We start from the raw sequence: 18798 nt of genomic DNA, 5'->3' as shown, positions 1-18798 counted from the left end.
AACTGTCAGCAACTGACAGTATATAAGAACAATCTTTGCAGTATTTCTTAGTAGCTAAAGTTGCCAGACAAAAAAAAAAGGTGCCAAGAAATAATAATCACAACCATATAACTAAGAATTTGTGTTGTTATTTTATGAAATGTGGCTTAAACCAAACAAAGACAAAAAGGAGAGTATTTGGAACACCATAAGTCCTTGGTGCTGGGCTGGAGTCAGTATCACTGGGTGTCATGGAAAAGCTTGTTATGAAAAAGACCAGTGAAAAAAAAAATCTGAATCAATAAAAAAATATTAAAAGAACATAAGCTAGACAGGCCTGGCAAAATAAAATTCCTATTTAAGTCTAAGTTAAAGGGAATTTCAGTTCAAGAGTAGGCATAAAAGAGAGACCTTTTCCTAATTAACTCAAAATACCATTAATTTGCCTTAATGGCGTTATACTAACCATGCAAGGGGTCTATAATAGCACCACTGTCAGCAGGAAACAAGCGTACAGTGAAGTGCTCATCTCCCTCAATAAAATTATCAGCGAGGGCTCTGATCACAAACGATTTGGCAGTCTCCGTCTGAAAAGTAAAATGGAAAATTTTTTTACAATTTTATTCCAAATAAGACTTTTAAGCGATGAATAAGCAAGTGGTGCTTTTTTAATTCACCTCAGTGAAAACAAGCGTTCCATTAACAGGAGAAAGGTCATCTATAGCCAGGTCTTCCAGCTGCCACACCAGCGTCACTCCACCCTCACCTCCTTCACTACGTACCACAGTGAGTGTCGCCACAGCTGCAGGGTCGTCTAAAAACTCAGGCTCAGTGACCACAACCTAAATGGAAAAATTGTTTGAAAAAAATAATGGAAAAGATATCTATTACTCTTAATTCATCACTAATTGAATTTTATTACCTTTTTATTTGAATTATGAACTTCTTCAATATCACACATTCACCTCCAATTCTTGAAATCCAAATCGTCCAAGAGGCGAGTCGTTGGATGGAACCACCACAGTAACAGAGGTCACTTGTCCAAGACGAGCTCCACCAATCACTCGTAGCAAATCCACTCTGAAAGTCTCTGAGGCTTCTACATCTTCATCATCCAAGATCATGATGGCTATCGATGATTCTTTCTAAAGGTTTGATAAAAACAAAGCATAAGCCACTCAATATAATATTTAAATAGTTGCAGCTCGTAAGCCTGTATCCATGATTCACCTGGCCGTCTTGAAAGGTGATGTTTCCTGATACAGGGCTGAAGTCATTGAGGTCGGCTGTAATCGGTTGAGCCTCCCAGTAAGCAACCAGTCTTCCACTTGTGCCAGCAAGTCGTAACACTGACAAATGAAGTACATTGTCTGGTGGTGGTATCTCATAGGCAAACACACTTCCAGGTAAATCCTAAGCAAGAGAATTAGTAACATCAGTTTTCATAGAAGATTGTTTAGGACATGAACTTACGTTTTCCTCTCATCTGTGTTCACCTTTTTACTGGCTCACCTCAGAGAAGTTGAACTGCAGAATCCCTCGTGGATCGTCATTCTCCTGAATGGTGATCTCTGCTACTTCCATCCCAGGCCTCCTTAGACTAGGCTGCCCTGCTCCGACTGACCCTCTTACTAACTCCACTTTAGTGATATTCACCAGGAACCTTTCTGCAAGCTCTGGTACTTCATCCTTAAAAAAAACATGTTTATGCATATTCAGTAAAACAAAAAGAATATTGTCAACTTTGATTACTTGTCACCCATCCTTACTGGTAGAATAGTGATAGAGACAAGGGCCACAGTGGCACCGTTGACCATGATAATTGTGTCATCTTTGGCTAAGTAATCCTCTCCTGCAGAAGCCTGATTGGAAGGAGGGTGAAACAGGGCTGGTTTTGTCTGGTAATGGACTGCCACCTCACCTGATGATCCCTGCTCCCTTACAACAGAAAGGGTCACATTGACCGGAACTCCTGCAGATTGGGAAAAAAAAGAGTGTGATATGCAAGTACCTGTCATGATCTTGGAACTGATGACTGGATTATTAGTTCATTACTTCCACCTGCCTAGCTCCTTCCAGTTTTCTTTACCTTTCATGAGACCCACCTGTTCCAGATTCTACTTAAACAGTTTGTTCCCAGCCATCAGTGCCAGATTATTCGATCCGTAGGTGAGAGTTCTCCAGGGTACCCAGTTTGTTTGTTCTGATAACCTGATCCTGATTTCTGCCCTTAAACCTTTGAGTTTGCCTGCCTCTGTTTTGATCTGTTTGCCTGGCCTGTCTCCGGACTCCATCTAGATTCTCCCAGCTAGCGACCTTGGATCTGTCTTTTGACTCCAGCTTGGATTTCCCTACGGTACCTCTTTGGATCTCTGATCTTCTAGCCTGGACTTCTGCAACCTCATCAACACAGGTTTTGGCTTCTCCTTCTGGAATCATCTGCTCTCCCACGTCTGCTGGCTTCTCCACCAGAGTTTTGTGGTCACTAACCTGTGTTTTCCCCTCTGCAGAGATTACGGCCTTTTTGTTTAAGCTGCTGAGTCTCAGATTTATCGAGCACTCAATAAACGCTAGCATAAATCACACCAGTCTGTCTGCCTGAATTCTGGGTCCAAGGTTCTGGTTTCTGACAGTACTAGATTATCCTCAAAACCACAAAAACTGTGCCTGAAAGCATGAGGTAAGGGGAGATAGCATTCTGAGCTCTGGCAGAAGCAGCAGGGAATAATTTTTTAGAACATCAGGGGAAACAGCACCATAACCTGGACTAGGCAGCCAGCTGTGCCACCCTCTGGAGCTAAGGTACCACAGCGGTAGATTAGAGGAGCCCGGGAAACAGACAGAGCACCAGAGTGGGGAAATAAGTCAGCTCAAGAGGAGAGTGGAGGAGCACAGCGGTTGAAGCACGCCAGGGAAACAATGCCAGGGCGGGGAGAGGCTACTGCTGGCTGAGGCTAGCTATAGGCTAACTGCGGATTGAAGAAGTACAGCAGAATACATGGGAGAGGCTACAGCTGGGCTGAGGTACTTTTGAGAAGTCCGCAAGGGAGAATGAGCAGGGGGAGACTACGGCTAGCCGAGGCTAGAGGTAAAAATTCCTTTTCTAAAACTGTGGTCAATTAGTGATACTTCCTCTTCTCATTTAATTTTGATAACTAATAATGAAGAGTCTATGTACATGAGAGCAAATTTGAAAAATGTATGGATTTGATGCTGTGATTGGTGAAAAATGTATACTGATTTTTGTGATCGCCAGTCTGCTCCCAAAGTCCTGAACAATGCATGTCAAGTTCCTTACAAGCTCCCTACGTGTCACAAAAGATTGACAAGAGGAAAGGTAATGTTCAAAGAATGCTGAAAGAAATCCTATGTGTAGTTTGTATTTATGTATGTATCCTTGCAGGGTGTGGAAGATGTACTTTTTCTTTTTGAAGAAAATTGGAAGCTGATGAGATTTGACCTACAATGGCCAACTTTAAATAAAAATTTCTAATAAAGAGGAAGACCTTTCCATCAGTACCAAATCTCTACATCAATAGGTACAGTAAGCATGACAATTTGAATAAACATTTCTGGAGTAATGAAATCATAATGCTACATCTTACTCTAAGAAAGATTTCATTTATCGGGACGACAGTGGCGTTGGGTGTAGGAGTTTGCCCTGAAATCAAAGGGTTGACGGTTCAAGCCCTGACTCTGACTTTCAGTGTCGTTGTGTCCTTGGGCAAGACACTTCACCTGCATTGTCTACTGATGGTGGTCAGAGGGCCCGGTGGCGCCGGTGTACGGCAGCCCCGCTTCTGTCAGTTAGCCTCAGGGCAGCTGTGGCTACAATGTAGCTTGCCACTGTGAGTGTGTGTGTGAATGGGTAAATGAAAGTAGTGTAAAGCGCTTTGGTCATGTCTCCTAACTTGAATAAAGGTGCTATATAAGTACATGCCATTTACCATTTATCTTGCAAAGGTTAAATGTACAGAAAGCAACTGACACTTAAGGATTTTTTTCAATAAGGTTCTTACTCTGTGGTTCCTGGGTTTGTGTAAACTGGGAATCCAGATGCCACCCAATCACGCCATAGGGGGAGCCATTTGGCAGGATAGTAAGCAGAGCCTGAGCCCGCTGCCTGTCAATGACCGCACCTTGTTGCTTCTCCTGAAGGCCCAAGGTGCTGACATCCCGGAGGGTGATAATGACACTCTCAGACACCTCAGGCACGCCATCTGCAATGATGGCTAATGAGATGATGGCTACTGTCTGACCTTCAGAGAATGTTACCTGTAATGAAAAATAAAGTTTTGCACTTAATTACCTATTTATTTATCATACTAAATGGATAAGAGTGTTTATCTAATATATGATTTTTAAGAAATGTTGATGTGGTATGTTGTTCAGTGTAAACAGCAGAGGTTACTCACCACTCCAGATGTGGGGTAAATATCTGCCAAACTACCATTAGCAACCCAATGAACAGTCAGTCTGCCAAAAAGTCCTCTTTTTCTCTCAACATTAAGAGAAATTTGATTATTTTGTTCCAACTCCTCAACATCCATGTGCAATGAATTCTGTGAATGAATATAAAGCTGAGCTTTGTACGCAGAAATCCGTTGAAAAAGTCAGTAACACAGCGAGCTGTTTTAAAATTAAATCTTACCTGAGCAAAGCCAATAACTCCGTGGGCATCATCATTAGATGGGACTATAATTGTAACCTGACCACCAAATCCAATCTCTGCCCCTCCTTTTGGGTTCTTCAGCTTCACCCTGAAGAGCTCTTCCACCTCAGGGATGTCGTCATCAATTATGTTCACTGCTAGATCAAGCTCTCTATCACCAGCAGCAAAGAATAACTCCCCAGAGCTGAGTGTCAGAAAGGAATGACATTTCATTAACATATTTTATTAACAAAGCTGTGCCCAACAGTTTTAATCCATGCCATACCTGGGTATAAAATCAGACTGATTTGAGACAGATGTGAATTCATAGATAGTGGAGCTATTATCTTCAGAGGAAGCCAGAAGGACCTTTGTGGTATTGAGGTATGGCACCATGAATGAGAGGAAGTTGTTGGCTCCAGGGACCCTCAGGATCATGGTAAACAGGTTCACATCAGATCTCCAGGAATAAAGGGAGGAGCTATTTCTTCCACTTAGCAAGGCATATGCTGAGGTGAAGAAATATCTAAGTTTAGAATTTCAAAAATGATCAACAACCTTTCTGGGAAAAAAAGCAATCAACATTTTACGATTGATTCAAGAACATATACTGTATTTTTTTTTAACGGAGGCATTTATTTTTGTTCAGTTAAACCGATACAACAAAGAGTTGGATATAAGTAGCTTTCATGAAGCTTGAATGATGTAATAAATTTTTTTTTCTGTTTTTTCGTCTTTTAAGCATTCAAAAGAAATGATACGGTTATCTGTGTTACTTTGGTCAGCAGTGTTCTCTACTTTTAACCTACGCTGTGGATTTTTGTGGAGCCTCTTTGTTTTTGTTAAAAAAAAAAAAAAACTCAAACTTAACCTTTACTTAAACAGGTGACCTCCTTAGTGTTTTTCTTTTTTAATCTCCCATGTGAATCAGTGGCATGCTCTAGGAACAGTTTTAGAAGGCTGGCAACTCCTGTGTAGTTTAATTAGAGCTCAGTTTTCTGCATCTGTAGATAATGGGTCTCATTGTGGTTAACTTGAGCCCAAAATAACCTTCGAAATGTCTTTGCAACTTATTTTAAGAATTATAAATGCCATCGACTTCTTTCCTTATTTGTTGTTAAAGGTTTCTAAGGTAGAAAGATGATATACTGCATTTCTATAAACTCACATTTTGTTGCACTGGTTCTACTTTTATCTTAAATCAGTTTAATAAACTAAAAACTAATCCCTCAGATCATCTGAAATATGTGAGACATTAGCAAAACAGAAGAAGTCGTTTTCAATGTAAACAATTTTCAAGTATTCAAACATGAGCACTAAATCTTATGAAGTAGAGTTGTTTATCACGTCTTACTGATCCCCGATGGCACAGTGAAGGAGTGAATGGAGACAAGCCCTGGGTGAGGAATGGACTGACGGTTCTGTGGTAAAGGCTCTGATGAACTCCACTGTAACACTTCACAGGAAGGAGAGAGACCTGTTGGAGAAAAAACATAAAATAAACTGAAGCAAACATAAAAACGCTTGAGAGGTGTATGCTCATTCACACCAGAATAGCATGTTTATGTAACCACTCGCCTGACAGACACGCCCAAGACTGAATAATTACATGTTCAGAGAACTTTTGTGGTTCTGCTGTACTACACACTGAGGCCTTGCCAAATAAACCAAAAAAACCATACTGTTTGCAGACTCAGAAGTATTATATAATTTTACAATAAACAAGGAACTGCAAAAAAATTTATCGCCAGAGGCACATTGTAAATTTCACAAAAACCTACAACTTGTGAGGAAACAAAGGAACAAAGATGTTTAGGAAGCCTAAACAGTTTCTGTTTGTTTCACCAATGTTTGCAGTCTGTAATGATATCTGTTACATAATTACGAAAAAGATATGAAGCAAACAAGGTAACATAAAAAAACAGCAACAATGAAATCCAATACTGTTTCAATACTGCGGACTAAACATCCAAGACCATACATATATAGTGAACCTAAACATCTGCATTTTGACTCAACAGCAGGCTGCTGACACAAAACACAGATATTCATCAATTTTTTTTCAAAAGCTGAACTTTTATTTTTATATCTACAGTAATCGATAAACCAGTTCAATCTCAGCAACTATATCAGCTGTGAGTTCCAAGGATATCAGTGTCATATGCAATACATCATTTGCAAGACAAATATTTGGTTAATGTATTACAAGTGTTAGAAACTCACATTTTATATGTTATATTTTGTTAGCCGGATTGTCTTAGGTCCACAGATATACAGAATACAGTGTGTATGAGAATATGAAAATATCAGCTGGCATCATTGTATTTACCAAATTTGATCAGAATAACAAAATGATGATACAATAAAGTTCCAGTCCTAGTACAGGCTTTTAAAAATACTTGAACAACTGTTTTTTTTTTTTTCTTTAGGTACGTCTCCAAACTTTCACTGTTTAATATGTATTGGCCACAAAAATCTTAGACCAGGGGTCTTCAACATTTTCTGGTGAAGGACCCCCAAACTGATGGCGAGATGAAGCGGGGACCCCATAATTATATATATATTGTATGAAATAGTGTTATATCCAACTGGTCCTATAGTCACTCTATTACAGATGGAGTAATGCAACAAAAGTAATTTCTCCTATGGATAGTATTTCTGATTCTGATTCCTCATTCATGGATCAGGTGTTGTGAATGAAATGGTGCACAGCTTGAAAGATCTCCTGTGTGTCGCTGAATATGTGCATTGATGACTGAAAGACATCTTCTGACTCCATTTATCTGTTTACTACAGTTTGTTCAATTCATGTTAATGTGTATTTAAAGACATTTCAATTAGTGGAAAAAATGGAGGTGGGAATATAAAAAAAGTCTAATCACCAAAACTTACACGACCAGAATGAAGTACCTCTGTGGACCCCCTAGGGGTCGCGGATCCCCTGTTGAAGACCCCTGTCTTAGACCATCTGTATCGTGTGATCTGTATCTGTAAATTACTTTCCTTGAAAAAGCTAAGCTTCCTTCAACACAATTATGGGCCTATATTAAGGAATTTTTACTTTTTTATTCTTTGTACTACGTTTTTAACCTACTAAATTCCTCCTGAATTCTGCTTTCTGCAGTAGCCCCTCCCTTTGTTGGTAAACTAGCAGCCATTACAGCTCGATGTAGAGCAGTGTTTACCTGCACTGCAAAAAATAGAAATCTCAATAAGTTATTTTTTCTTAAAATAAGTGTGTTTTTCCTTGATTTGAGGAGGTAAGTAAGACACTTTGCCAATGGAACAAGACAATTTCCTTTTAAAATAAGAAAAAACAATTTTATCTTCTTATTTCAAGTAAATATTATCTAACTATCTTATTTTAAGAGTGAAAATACTCATTCCATTGGCAAATCATCTTATTTACCTGCTCAAATTAAGGCTAAATATACTTAATTTAAGCAATTTTTTACTTATTTCTGGATTGTTTTTGCAGTGTGCCCATTCCACGAAGCACCTACCTTGACTGTGCTGTGCTTGCTCAGCAAACAATAACCCGCTTTTTTCAGATCAGCTTGCAGCAATGTAAAGCTGAGCATGATCATTTCTGCCAGCCGATCTGCACAGTGACAGTGGATGTTTTCTAAGATTTATAAACTAATGTTTAGATGTATTTTTTTGTGAAGAGGTTTTAGACTTTGTCCAGCCTTCTATAGGAGGAACCTAGGGGAATGTTCTGATGTGGGTTTTTATTCCAGGTCAGAAAAAAAATGAATGCTTCACAGCGTCAAAGGCAATATTTTATCACACACACACACACACACACACACGCACACACACACACATATATATATATATATATATATATATATATATATATATATATATATATATATATATATATATATATATATATATATGCCTAAAGTTGTGTTTAAAAGGTTTAAAACAGTGAAACAACTTTCATCACCTTCAAGAGCAATCATCAACAGCGTATCCTCTCTTCTTGTGTTGACTACCTCCACCTGAATGACTTTGCCAGAAATTGGGAGATTTAGTGGATCCTGAAATCTGCTATTGCTCCATTGCAGAATTGTGCAGCTTCCACTCTGGTTGTCAATGCAAACTAATAGGAAGAGCTTATCTGCATGAATAAAAGGAGCTAGACTGAGGATGTTCTGCTGAAAGTTGAGAGTCTGGTGAAGAGTAAAGGAAGTTCCAGTCCAAACAAAAATCTGGAGAATCAGAAAAAAAGTAGGTAAAGTGTAATTTTAGTTAACATTTCAAAATAAATTTTCATTGAAAATTTTTCTTTTTTTAATAGGGGCAGGGTCTGCATTACCTGGCTAGATGCTATTAGATAATCTTTGCCTTCAGTAGAGAAGTGCTTAACATCCAGTGCTTCAACACCCAATATCTGTTCCTTTGGAAGATAAAAATTTGGTATGTCAAACTCAATGTTATTGTAATATGTGTCAATGTATTCAAACATGACAATAACGATGTGACAGCTGATTTTATGCTTACCAATGTAATGTTTAGGTCCTTCTGTAGCTTATAGATGCTAAGATTGGTAGCAGGAAAGAAGGGAGGGCCACCATTCGTAATTCCTATGTATGTAGAGCCATTTACTGCAAACCCAACACATGCGGCTGGGTCTTTGATTTTGAAAGACTGTAATAATGAAAAAAGAAAGGTTGTAATGTGTCCTGAATCATCCTTTCTCTTTCAGTATTACCTAGGTTTTAACTAGAGTTCAAAGGTGTTGTTTTAGTTAATTTAAAATGGCGAGGTTACCTCTATTGGCACAAAAACACCTTGCCAGCGATACAGAGTTGCCAAAGTGCCGACAGTCCCAACCGTTGGCTTCAGGTCCAGCCTCAGAGCCAGAGAGGAAGACTCAGAGTCTACTGGAATGGAGCACCAAGCAGATGTAGGGTTGTTCTCAAAGTTCTGATACAGCCCAATGACTGGGAGGGGACCCTCTGTTGGGAGAGAAAAAAAAAGAAGAATATTGTCTGTGTCAAAGAAAAGTAAAATAAGATATTTATACTTATTTCTGCTTTTTATCCTAACCAGAAGCTGTAGCTGTGTCAGACTCCATTTCCCACTCCACACTGACCACTGACTCCAAGCCATTACTGCGAGAAACAGTCAGGAAGACTGCTCTGCTCCCTTCCTCTGCAACCATTGCTGTGTTGGTTCTGAATAGAGACACAACCAATAAATCTATTAAAGAGTTTTTTTTAAGTTTAAAACACATGATAGCCTGCAAACAATTGCATTTCTTTCAGAGAAAGGATGAAACGGTGCTGAGACCTGTTGAACGACGGCCCAATTCGGAATAAGCCTGAAGGGGCTACATTCTCCAGGACAGTGATGAGAATTTGAAGCTGGTCCCCAAGCCGTGCCCCTCCTGTTGGGTTGAAGAGAGTCAGTGTGAAGGTTTCGTTCACTTCAGGTTCAGCATCTCGTATCGCCCGGACCTCCAGCATCTGAAACAACACAGAAATTCAGCACAAACATGCAGTATATAACTTCTTCTTGGTTGGTTAAATCACCCTCTGACTTACCTTAAACCTGACTCCATCATCCAGCACCACAAAACCTTGCGTTGGCATCACATCACCCTCAGCCAGGCTGCCGTTAGCATCCATAATGGCAAACTGTACAGAGACGGTGCCAAAAGTGCCTTCCTCTGGGCTACGAACCACATATAGTTGAGCTATGCTGTCACTCAGCTGTGACACAGACGTAGGCTCTCTTAATAGGAAGTGATCACTAGTGTTAAAGGAAATGACACCGTGCCCATCATCACTGGCCAGTATATTTATAGTGGCTGTTGAGGCAGAAACAGGTAGTTAGAAAACATACTTTGTATTGTTATGATTAACATTCACTTCAGCAAATATTTAAATTGTTTTACAAAGTAAAAAGATTTGGATAAATATTAAGAAACATAACCTTGCAGCATAAAACCCATTTTTAAGAATTTTGTGTGTTTTTGAGCTAAATACAAATGTGTGATAAATGTCAGAGATGAGGTTCCTTTATTTTGTAGAAAGATGTAGCAGAACAATCACCTATGGTTGTGTGGGGTATCATTTGTAAAAATAACTTATCAAGTTGTAGCAATATTTTGGGTTATTTAGCCTAAAAAAAGAGGAAAAAATGGGGGTTAATAATTCAAAAGTCATAATCACCATATCATTGAAAACTTTATCACTTTTCAAAACTAAACTATTTCATGCAATGTTAAACTTGTTAATTAAAAATCAATTTAGCAACCTAAATATTAAGGTACACAATGAACACTTAGTTTGCTAACTAAAGGTTTAGCATAATAAATACATTTTTTATATTTAGCTTTTGAAATAATTGTATAATTTACAATTAAATATTCACTTTAAAAGCTAAACATTAAGTTTGAACAATAAATATTTAGTTTGAAAAATAAATGTCAAGCATGGATCAAACCACTCAGATTGGAACAAATATTTGAATAAAGGCTAAATATTTTGTTTGCAGATTAAACATTAACTTTCTATAAAATGTTTGGTTTGGAATTGTAATGTTTACAAATGTATGAACAATATAATAATTATGTAACTTTGATATATCAAATCCCATTTTTTGTCTTATGTAAGGCTAAATTTCCCAAAATATTGCTGCAAATATTTGACTAGGTAACTTTGCAAATGGCAACCTAAATGGTTGCCATGGCAGCACAATAGCATTCTGCTAAACAGTGATGAATGAGGAGAACTACAGCTGGCACAACGCTCTGATATATTTCAAAGATAGACCTGGAGCAAGTCAGTGGTAGATTTGGTTTCCAGGACACATATTGGACTTGATATCCTGCAATCTAAACTTCATTGTGCATCACTGTCTCTCTGCCTACCTGTAGTGTTCCTGCCAAGCTCCAGCCCAGGCGAAGGCTTAGAAAGGATCAGCTGGAATCTCTCTGCATCTTCTGGAATGGTGTCATCAATTATCTGGACCTCCACAAACTTATGCCTTTCACCATCCACAAAATGGAGCATCTGAAATAACAGACAGTTGTTAATGTAAAAATGACACTCTTATGTTTACAAAATCTTACAATGACTTTGATTTAGAAAAAAAATAATAGAATCAAGATGAAGTGGGCTTTCCTTGTATTATAATAAATCTTTTACCTGTATTAAAATATTGATTGTTGACTGAAAAATACAAAATGTAGTTGCAAATGCAAAGAAAATGGTGCTTTTTTTTATTACTTTTTAAAGTCCCCACAGCATGTTGCTGCCACCACCGGTTTTGATCATGGCGTTGGTGTGCAATGATAATTTAAAATCACACATTTCTCTTCCAATGAAAGCCAATACACTTCATCTTTGTCAAATCCAACAAGATCGCCTTCTCCCACATGTTGGCCTCTACATGGCTTCTTAAAAACTGCATAAGTGTCATAAAAAGACAAAATGATACCGTTTCACTGATGTTGTAGTCAAGTCCCTGTTGAGCTTCTAAGTTCTGGGCAAAGAAGAAAAGGGAAACATTTCCATATGTCCCCCTGTTTCTAAAGGCTACAAGAGTCAGTGATCCGATTGTTTCGTTTACGTCATACCTGCAAGCACAAGCACATTTCAAAAATTATTTGTTCAATAAAGCATATGTAAATATTTACATGAAACATTTTTGTTGTTTTGTTTTTTCTTACATAGTGCTTGTCCATTCTATGATCCCTCTGATCCCATCATTCGCATCTATGCTGACCTCTGCCACCAAACCTTGAGTATCTACAGGAGCCCAAGCAGAGAAAATATAAATATTGATAATAATAGCTTCTGTGGTTTAATAATTGTGCTTTTGTTTTTACATCTAGCATATCTATCAGGCTTATCTACAGTGGGAAAAGCAAAAAAAAATTGTAAGGGAGTAAATTTAGGGGCTCTAACTTATCAAAACTAGGCAACATCTCCTGCAAAAGGCCTGAGAGGTTGCAAAGCCAAGCACGATGTATTTATGGACTGATTTATGACCCTCTGAGCAGTGTTCTCCCATTTACTCTGTGGCTAGGACACTGGGAGGCCAGTTATGGGTTTAGTTTGGCTTTCTTCTTTCTCACCACACAGGGCTACGCGCTGCCACCAAATCCCAAGACTTCCTTAATCATAAAAAGCATCGGTCTAACCATCCAAGCCACATAATGATTGCTGCCAAGGGGACGGCTTCATGTTTACTGTGCGTCTCCAGGCAGTGGGCTGATAGTATTCTGGGAACCTTCGACTGCTGGTGTAGTTGTACTTATACATTGTCTACTCATCACTTTCTAAAGTTAGTCATTCATAAATGGGGCTGTGGTTAAAATTTCACAAAAAACAGGAGAAACTGCAACTACAAACTGGTTAAAGATGCATTTTGCGAGCTGAAAATGTAATGGCATAAAGCAGCATGAGAGGATTTCATCCATTACAGTTTTTCACATTTAAAGCATAACTCAAACAGACGTATATATATGTATTTTACCTGGTAAAGTACAATAAGCAACCTCTGCTCATCAAACAAGAGAACATGTTAAAAGATTTTAGAAAGAAAAAGAAGAATACTAATTACAAAGATCACAAAGCAATTAGAAAATATCATCATTGTTTCAGAACTACCAACAGTGGCCTCAATATGATGCCTCAGTCTGATTAACAGCTTAGGTATAAATCCTCACCAAGCTGGGGAACAGTTGTGAGTGTTGTAATGAGTACTGCAGATGTTATGTTGACCAAGAAGAACTCCTGCAGCTCTGGAATGTCATCCTGATAAACAGAGAAAATGTAAGTGTGAATTTCTAATCTGTGGAAACAAATGTCTCCTACACTTAAAAAAATCGAAATCTAGATAAGTATTTTTTCTTAAAATAAGTGTGTTTCTTTCTTGGATTGAGGAGGCATTTTGCCAATGAAACGAGAATTTACACTTAAGATAAGACAACACAACTGCGTTGTCTTATTTTTTGTGCATATTATCTAATAATCTTATTTTAAGAGTAAACATACTAGTTCCATTGGCAAACTATCTCATTTACGTATACAAATTATGAGCAAATGCACTTTATTTAAGAAATTTTTCGGTCTAGAAATTTTTATTTCTAGACCGTTTTGTCAGTGTAGAGTGAGAATATACTATATAACTATGTACATACATAAACACAATAAAAGTTTCTTTAGATTACCGCTGGTTTTATTGTCTTTTGTAAGACTTATCTCTGATTACCCTTTAGAAACAAACTACTTCATTGTTGTTTTTTTTAAACTTATTTTATCTAAATCTAGAGGTAAAGTAAATTCCCCCATACATAATTTATTTTAATTTTGATTTATATAGACATTTTTAGACTACTAACTAGGGTGACCAAAGCAGTACACAGTACTATAAAAAATATATAAAACATAACTACCAGACAACAGGGCAATACAAATCATATCAAGACACAAGTATGTGCACAATACTTGGCAGTGAAGTTTTAAAAAACAGAAAAGGGAGACATTGAGTCTTTACCTCCAGAATGGTGACAGGTACTGGAACTGAGGTCTGTCCCTCCTGAAGTATCACAAAACCCGTGCCAGAGACAAAGTCTTGTCCCGGGTCAGCAAGATTACCGTCCACCTCAGACAGATTTTGTAGAGAACCTCTAACAACCTCATAGGTAATATTCACCGTTCCTAAAAGCAGAAACGAAGCTACTACGTGGCTCTTTATGGTACAGAATACCTGAAGGTAACAAATTAATTTAAGGATAAATACTGTACAGATGTATGCATTTGGGTTTTTCTAACAAACCTGAGACTCCAAACTCTCTGTTGATGTAGATATTTATTATCTGGTCACGTTCCTCTGTGCTCACCCTCAGGGATGATGGTGCTATAGTCAGCAGCCCGTAAGGCTGATCACTGGTGTCCACAGTAAGCACTGCCTCACTGCCTTGAACGTCCAGGGCTGCATGACCTGTCACTACAACTCCTGCATCCAAAGCACATTGATTAATGAGGAAATATGCTTACTAAATTCCTTTGGAGTCTTTGTTTCCTAAAACAACTAAACTGCTTATTACCAAATGTTTGTAGATTGGAAAGAAAGACTCTGTATTGATCTTGGTTCTCTGGTGTGGCATCATCCATGAGCTGCAGGACTATACTGCCATTAAGCTGTCTCTGGAAGAATAAGCAAAAACATGCAACATTTGTGATATCTTAAATTTGTTTGGAATACATCCTAAGCTGTGCCATGAATGAGAAAAAGGTGAACATCGTGAAGCAACGATTGCTTTAGAGTAAACAAATCAACAGCTTACTATTTACCTCATTGAAGAAAAGTGTCCCTGACGTTTGAACAAAGGTGCGGTGAGCAAGAGGACCTTGAACAGTCCAGTCTAACGAGACATTACCCAAACCTGGAGCTGATCTCAACACTAACAAGGACAGGCTCTCACCTGTAAAAAGAAAATATGATAGATTTGGTTTCAAATTTATGCAATACAGTAACTAAAGAATTTGCATCTAAGCTTTCAAATAGAGTTGTTGTTTTTTTTATTTCCTGTATGTTTTTTATAGTGTGACAGCAGAGGTTTCAAAGATGTCTGATGGTATGAAACCTTCAACCATTCATGCATGCAGGATTTCATGATAATGAGAAGCCTGGAGCCCACCTGTTGCAGCATCACCAGCCATCACAATAAGTGCTTACTCTCACTTTCACATTCATACATAATTAGAAAGCATCTCCAGTGTCCAGAGGGTCATGTTACAAAATTCATCTTATTTGAGTGCTTGGTTGTTTCTGAAGAATCAGACCTTTGAGACTCAACTTGATAGGATTTACAGTTCTGTTGCAGTTTAAACAGATCAAAAGTAAACATCCTCTACCATTCATTTAAATTAGAAGTTGTCCTTTAAACAACAGAATACACTTTATCTGTAGAAAATGTTATTTGTGATAAAGTGCTTTAAAGATTAATCACAAAATGAACCAACATTTGGAAAGTATGCAAGGATCAGTATTTATACCCCTTGTACTTTACCATATTCCATCCAGTACAACAAACATGAAAACATTTTACTGGGATTTTATGTGATAATTAAAATAAAAGGTAAACTTCTTCAAAAATCTTAAAAATATTGTGTGCATTTGGAATCAACTACTCTGTGTATAATTTGCAAATACAGCTAAAAGTCTTTTGGAGTCTCTACTAGCTCTGGAGATCTATAAACTGAAAGTTTAGCTCCAGACCCTTACAATGGATATGTTTGGACCTCAAGCAGGTTCTCCTCCTTGTATTTAACTACATCCTTCTTACAACTCTTACAAATTCAACACCGATACCCACCCTCTCTGGCAATGACGGAACGTGAGCCTTGATCAAATCCTACTACTCCCGCCACATTGTCGTTTGCCAGTATCACTATGGTTACGGTGTCTGAGCTGGGGAGGATACGACTTCCGCCCGCCGTGTTAACAAGGCCAATCATGAGGCTCTCACTGTCCTCTGGTTCAGAATCTTCCTTGATCATTACTTCTACTGTCTTTTTAAGATCAGCTGTTTGCAAAGAGAAGCAAGTTGTAATCGACTCTCTTGAAATATACTTGTCTAAACTAAAAATAAAGAAAGAAAAAAATACACATACCATCAAAGACCAGAGTCCCTCCACTCCCAATAAAATCGGCATCTGGTGTGGCTTTTCCTCCAACAAATCTCCACTCTACGGTGACAGTGCCCAGATTCCCTCCTCTTCTCTCAATGACCAGCGGGACAACTGTGGGCTCTTCTTGGACCTCAAGGTAGAGTCCATCCTTGGTGGCATTTGGATTAAGACTGTAGATCAAAAAGATGCCAAACGCATCTCCGTTCACTCCTATAGTGACTACGGCCTCATCTGGCTGTCCGATTGTGGGCAAGTTCTTCCGTGACACCGTCAAATTTACTAACTCTACCTTTAAAAAGACAGAGAACATACTTTTTAACTATCACAAAGCTTTTACAAATACACTGAAAACATAATATGTTTTTAAGTTGGACTTGGCATTACCTTTAAGATCTGTATAGAGAAGCTTTCATCCATTTCAGGGAATTTATCAGTTAAGATTAAAACCGAGAGGTTGGCAGTCCCAGATCCATCCTCCATGAAGGCACTTTGAGCAGTGACAGGGATGTAATCAGTTCCTGCTACAGCCTGGCCACTAAACAAGATGGCAGCTGCAGTCGAGTTCTTAACATAAGTCAAAACCTGAGATCTAGAGCTCAGTTGGTCAGCCCCAGATGAAACCCATGTACAGGACGGAGGAGTCGCAGCAGATGACAGAGAGAATGCCTGGCAGGCTTGCTCTCTTAAACACGCAGCAGCACATGCAGCCAAAGGGTCTATTTGATTTGTTATGTTCACCGTCATAAACAGCTCATTAGATGGAACACCTGGCTTTGGAGAGTGATAGTACATTAATACATTTTGGTCTTGAGCCTGAGCCGAGCCAACAGCATCAATCTCGGTGGTGCTGTACGTAATCTCTAAACGACCAAAGTGTCCTCCACTGGAATAGGACAGTAGGGATGATGGGGAACAAACAAAAGCACAAGGGAAATTTTCAGGTATGAAAAAATTGTTAGGCAATATACAGCACAAACGTTCTATCACATTACAACAGACCTCAATTGATTTTATTGGGTATTATGCAAAAGGCTGAAACACATTAAAATGATGATGAAAGAATCTGATATGTTTTTTTTTTTATCTAATTCGCAAATAAATAATAGGCTTGGCTTATCAACGCGTTCAACTTCCTTTACTCTGATACACCTAAACTAAATATAGTGTCACTGATGCCAAGTTTTGGTCATGCACTTTACTAATCTGGCCTTTTGGTGGGGATTAGCAAAACTTTAAAAAAATGTCTCTACTCTAGTTTATAACAAGCAAGGCACTGGAAACATGAAACATGCAGGGCATGATGCCATGGACAGATGTTTACAAAGGTCAAATTTTTATAAAACCCACCAATGAAGCAATAAAGTTAGAAGGGGGTTGGTTTTGTTTCAATTCAATTTCTAAGGAAATCAGAGCCACCTTTTGTTCCCCCAAATTCTTTTTTAAATCTGCAGCATATTAATCTCAGTGCTCCCCACCACTAGTTGGAACTGAAGAAGCCTCTTGGATGAGAGGCGAAAGGTCTTCTTGAAAACGTCACGTCCAGTTGCCTGAACTGAACTTTTCAAATTTGACCCTGACTTGGACGACTGAGAATCTTCACGAATATGAGGAATAGCCAAACAAAACAACATTCCCTTTAGATATGCAGAAGTGGTAGAAACATTCTGTAACTCAAATTATTGATTTAGTGAGAGTGAATGCAGAAAAATAACACCCCTCTGATTTGTTGGGTAAGACTTTACCACTTAACATCTGCACATTGGTTTGTGTCAGTCACATAAAACCCAAGTGCATTGGATTTATATATTGTATTGTCAAAAGATATGACAAATCTGAAAATCAAGTGGTACATATACTTTTGCAAGGCACAGTAACCAATAAGTGATTTTACCTCCTGCGGACGGTGATGTTAGCACTGTAAATCCCCTCCAGTGGCTCCTGAACACGATAAACAGTCTGTTCAAAGTAAACGGTCCCATATGGGTTGTCATTTGCAGGCACTATTATGTTGACAGATATATCAGCTCCCAAGTTTCCTCCATTACTTGCATCTATTAGTTCTACTTTAATAATCTAGAAAAGACAGAGTGGAAAGAAATACATTTGTTTTTAAACACAATATAGGATGTATATTTTTTTTTACTACAGCAGTTTCTCTTGTTACCTCATTAATTTCTGGAACATCATCAGGTAAGACTTCAACTGTCACTGTCTTCATAGTTTCTCCAGGAGCAAATTTAACCTCTCCAGATGTGGGTCTGATGTCCCCCTCAGCCAGTTTACCATTAACAGTCGCCCTCCACTGGACTGCCACTGTTCCTATAGTACCAGCATTGCGCACAATAGGCAACTGGACCACAGCAGGAGTGGATTCTGGTTCTTCAACCATCACTGGGGCAGCCTGGAAGACTAGGGAAATAAATCAAATGGGATAACATCAGTAATGATTAAGTTATCCCATTTGCTTAGAAAAAGTACAGTACACTGAAAGAAAAAATTTGAAGTGAA

At 38.4% G+C, this 18798-nt stretch overlaps 1 protein-coding gene across 1 annotated transcript in view; it reads right to left on the bottom strand.

Annotated features, from left to right (window-relative positions):
* adgrv1 (adhesion G protein-coupled receptor V1) overlaps positions 1–18798 on the bottom strand; it is an 80912-nt gene that overhangs the window by 9273 nt on the left and 52841 nt on the right. Inside the window, exons 33-63 of the mRNA XM_038268173.1 lie at positions 18455–18699; positions 18182–18363; positions 16675–17173; positions 16273–16579; positions 15975–16184; positions 14950–15080; positions 14703–14802; positions 14432–14611; positions 14150–14313; positions 13320–13407; positions 12318–12396; positions 12086–12224; positions 11517–11658; positions 10186–10451; positions 9932–10107; positions 9689–9816; positions 9410–9597; positions 9140–9286; positions 8955–9035; positions 8583–8847; positions 5985–6107; positions 4917–5139; positions 4631–4835; positions 4395–4541; positions 3999–4254; positions 1749–1951; positions 1492–1668; positions 1210–1392; positions 945–1124; positions 657–821; positions 446–566 (exon numbers count right to left, since the gene is read on the bottom strand). Of these exons, the coding sequence (XP_038124101.1) occupies positions 446–566; positions 657–821; positions 945–1124; positions 1210–1392; positions 1492–1668; positions 1749–1951; positions 3999–4254; positions 4395–4541; positions 4631–4835; positions 4917–5139; positions 5985–6107; positions 8583–8847; positions 8955–9035; positions 9140–9286; positions 9410–9597; positions 9689–9816; positions 9932–10107; positions 10186–10451; positions 11517–11658; positions 12086–12224; positions 12318–12396; positions 13320–13407; positions 14150–14313; positions 14432–14611; positions 14703–14802; positions 14950–15080; positions 15975–16184; positions 16273–16579; positions 16675–17173; positions 18182–18363; positions 18455–18699 (5700 nt within the window). The remainder of the gene's footprint in view (positions 1–445; positions 567–656; positions 822–944; positions 1125–1209; positions 1393–1491; positions 1669–1748; positions 1952–3998; positions 4255–4394; positions 4542–4630; positions 4836–4916; positions 5140–5984; positions 6108–8582; positions 8848–8954; positions 9036–9139; positions 9287–9409; positions 9598–9688; positions 9817–9931; positions 10108–10185; positions 10452–11516; positions 11659–12085; positions 12225–12317; positions 12397–13319; positions 13408–14149; positions 14314–14431; positions 14612–14702; positions 14803–14949; positions 15081–15974; positions 16185–16272; positions 16580–16674; positions 17174–18181; positions 18364–18454; positions 18700–18798) is intronic.

This window comes from Cyprinodon tularosa, unplaced genomic scaffold (genome assembly GCF_016077235.1).
Source record: "Cyprinodon tularosa strain WSP-4 unplaced genomic scaffold, ASM1607723v1 ctg696, whole genome shotgun sequence".
Lineage (NCBI taxonomy): Eukaryota > Metazoa > Chordata > Actinopteri > Cyprinodontiformes > Cyprinodontidae > Cyprinodon > Cyprinodon tularosa.
The sequence above is the reverse complement of the archived record's forward strand: the minus strand, read 5'-3'. Positions and strand labels throughout refer to the sequence as shown.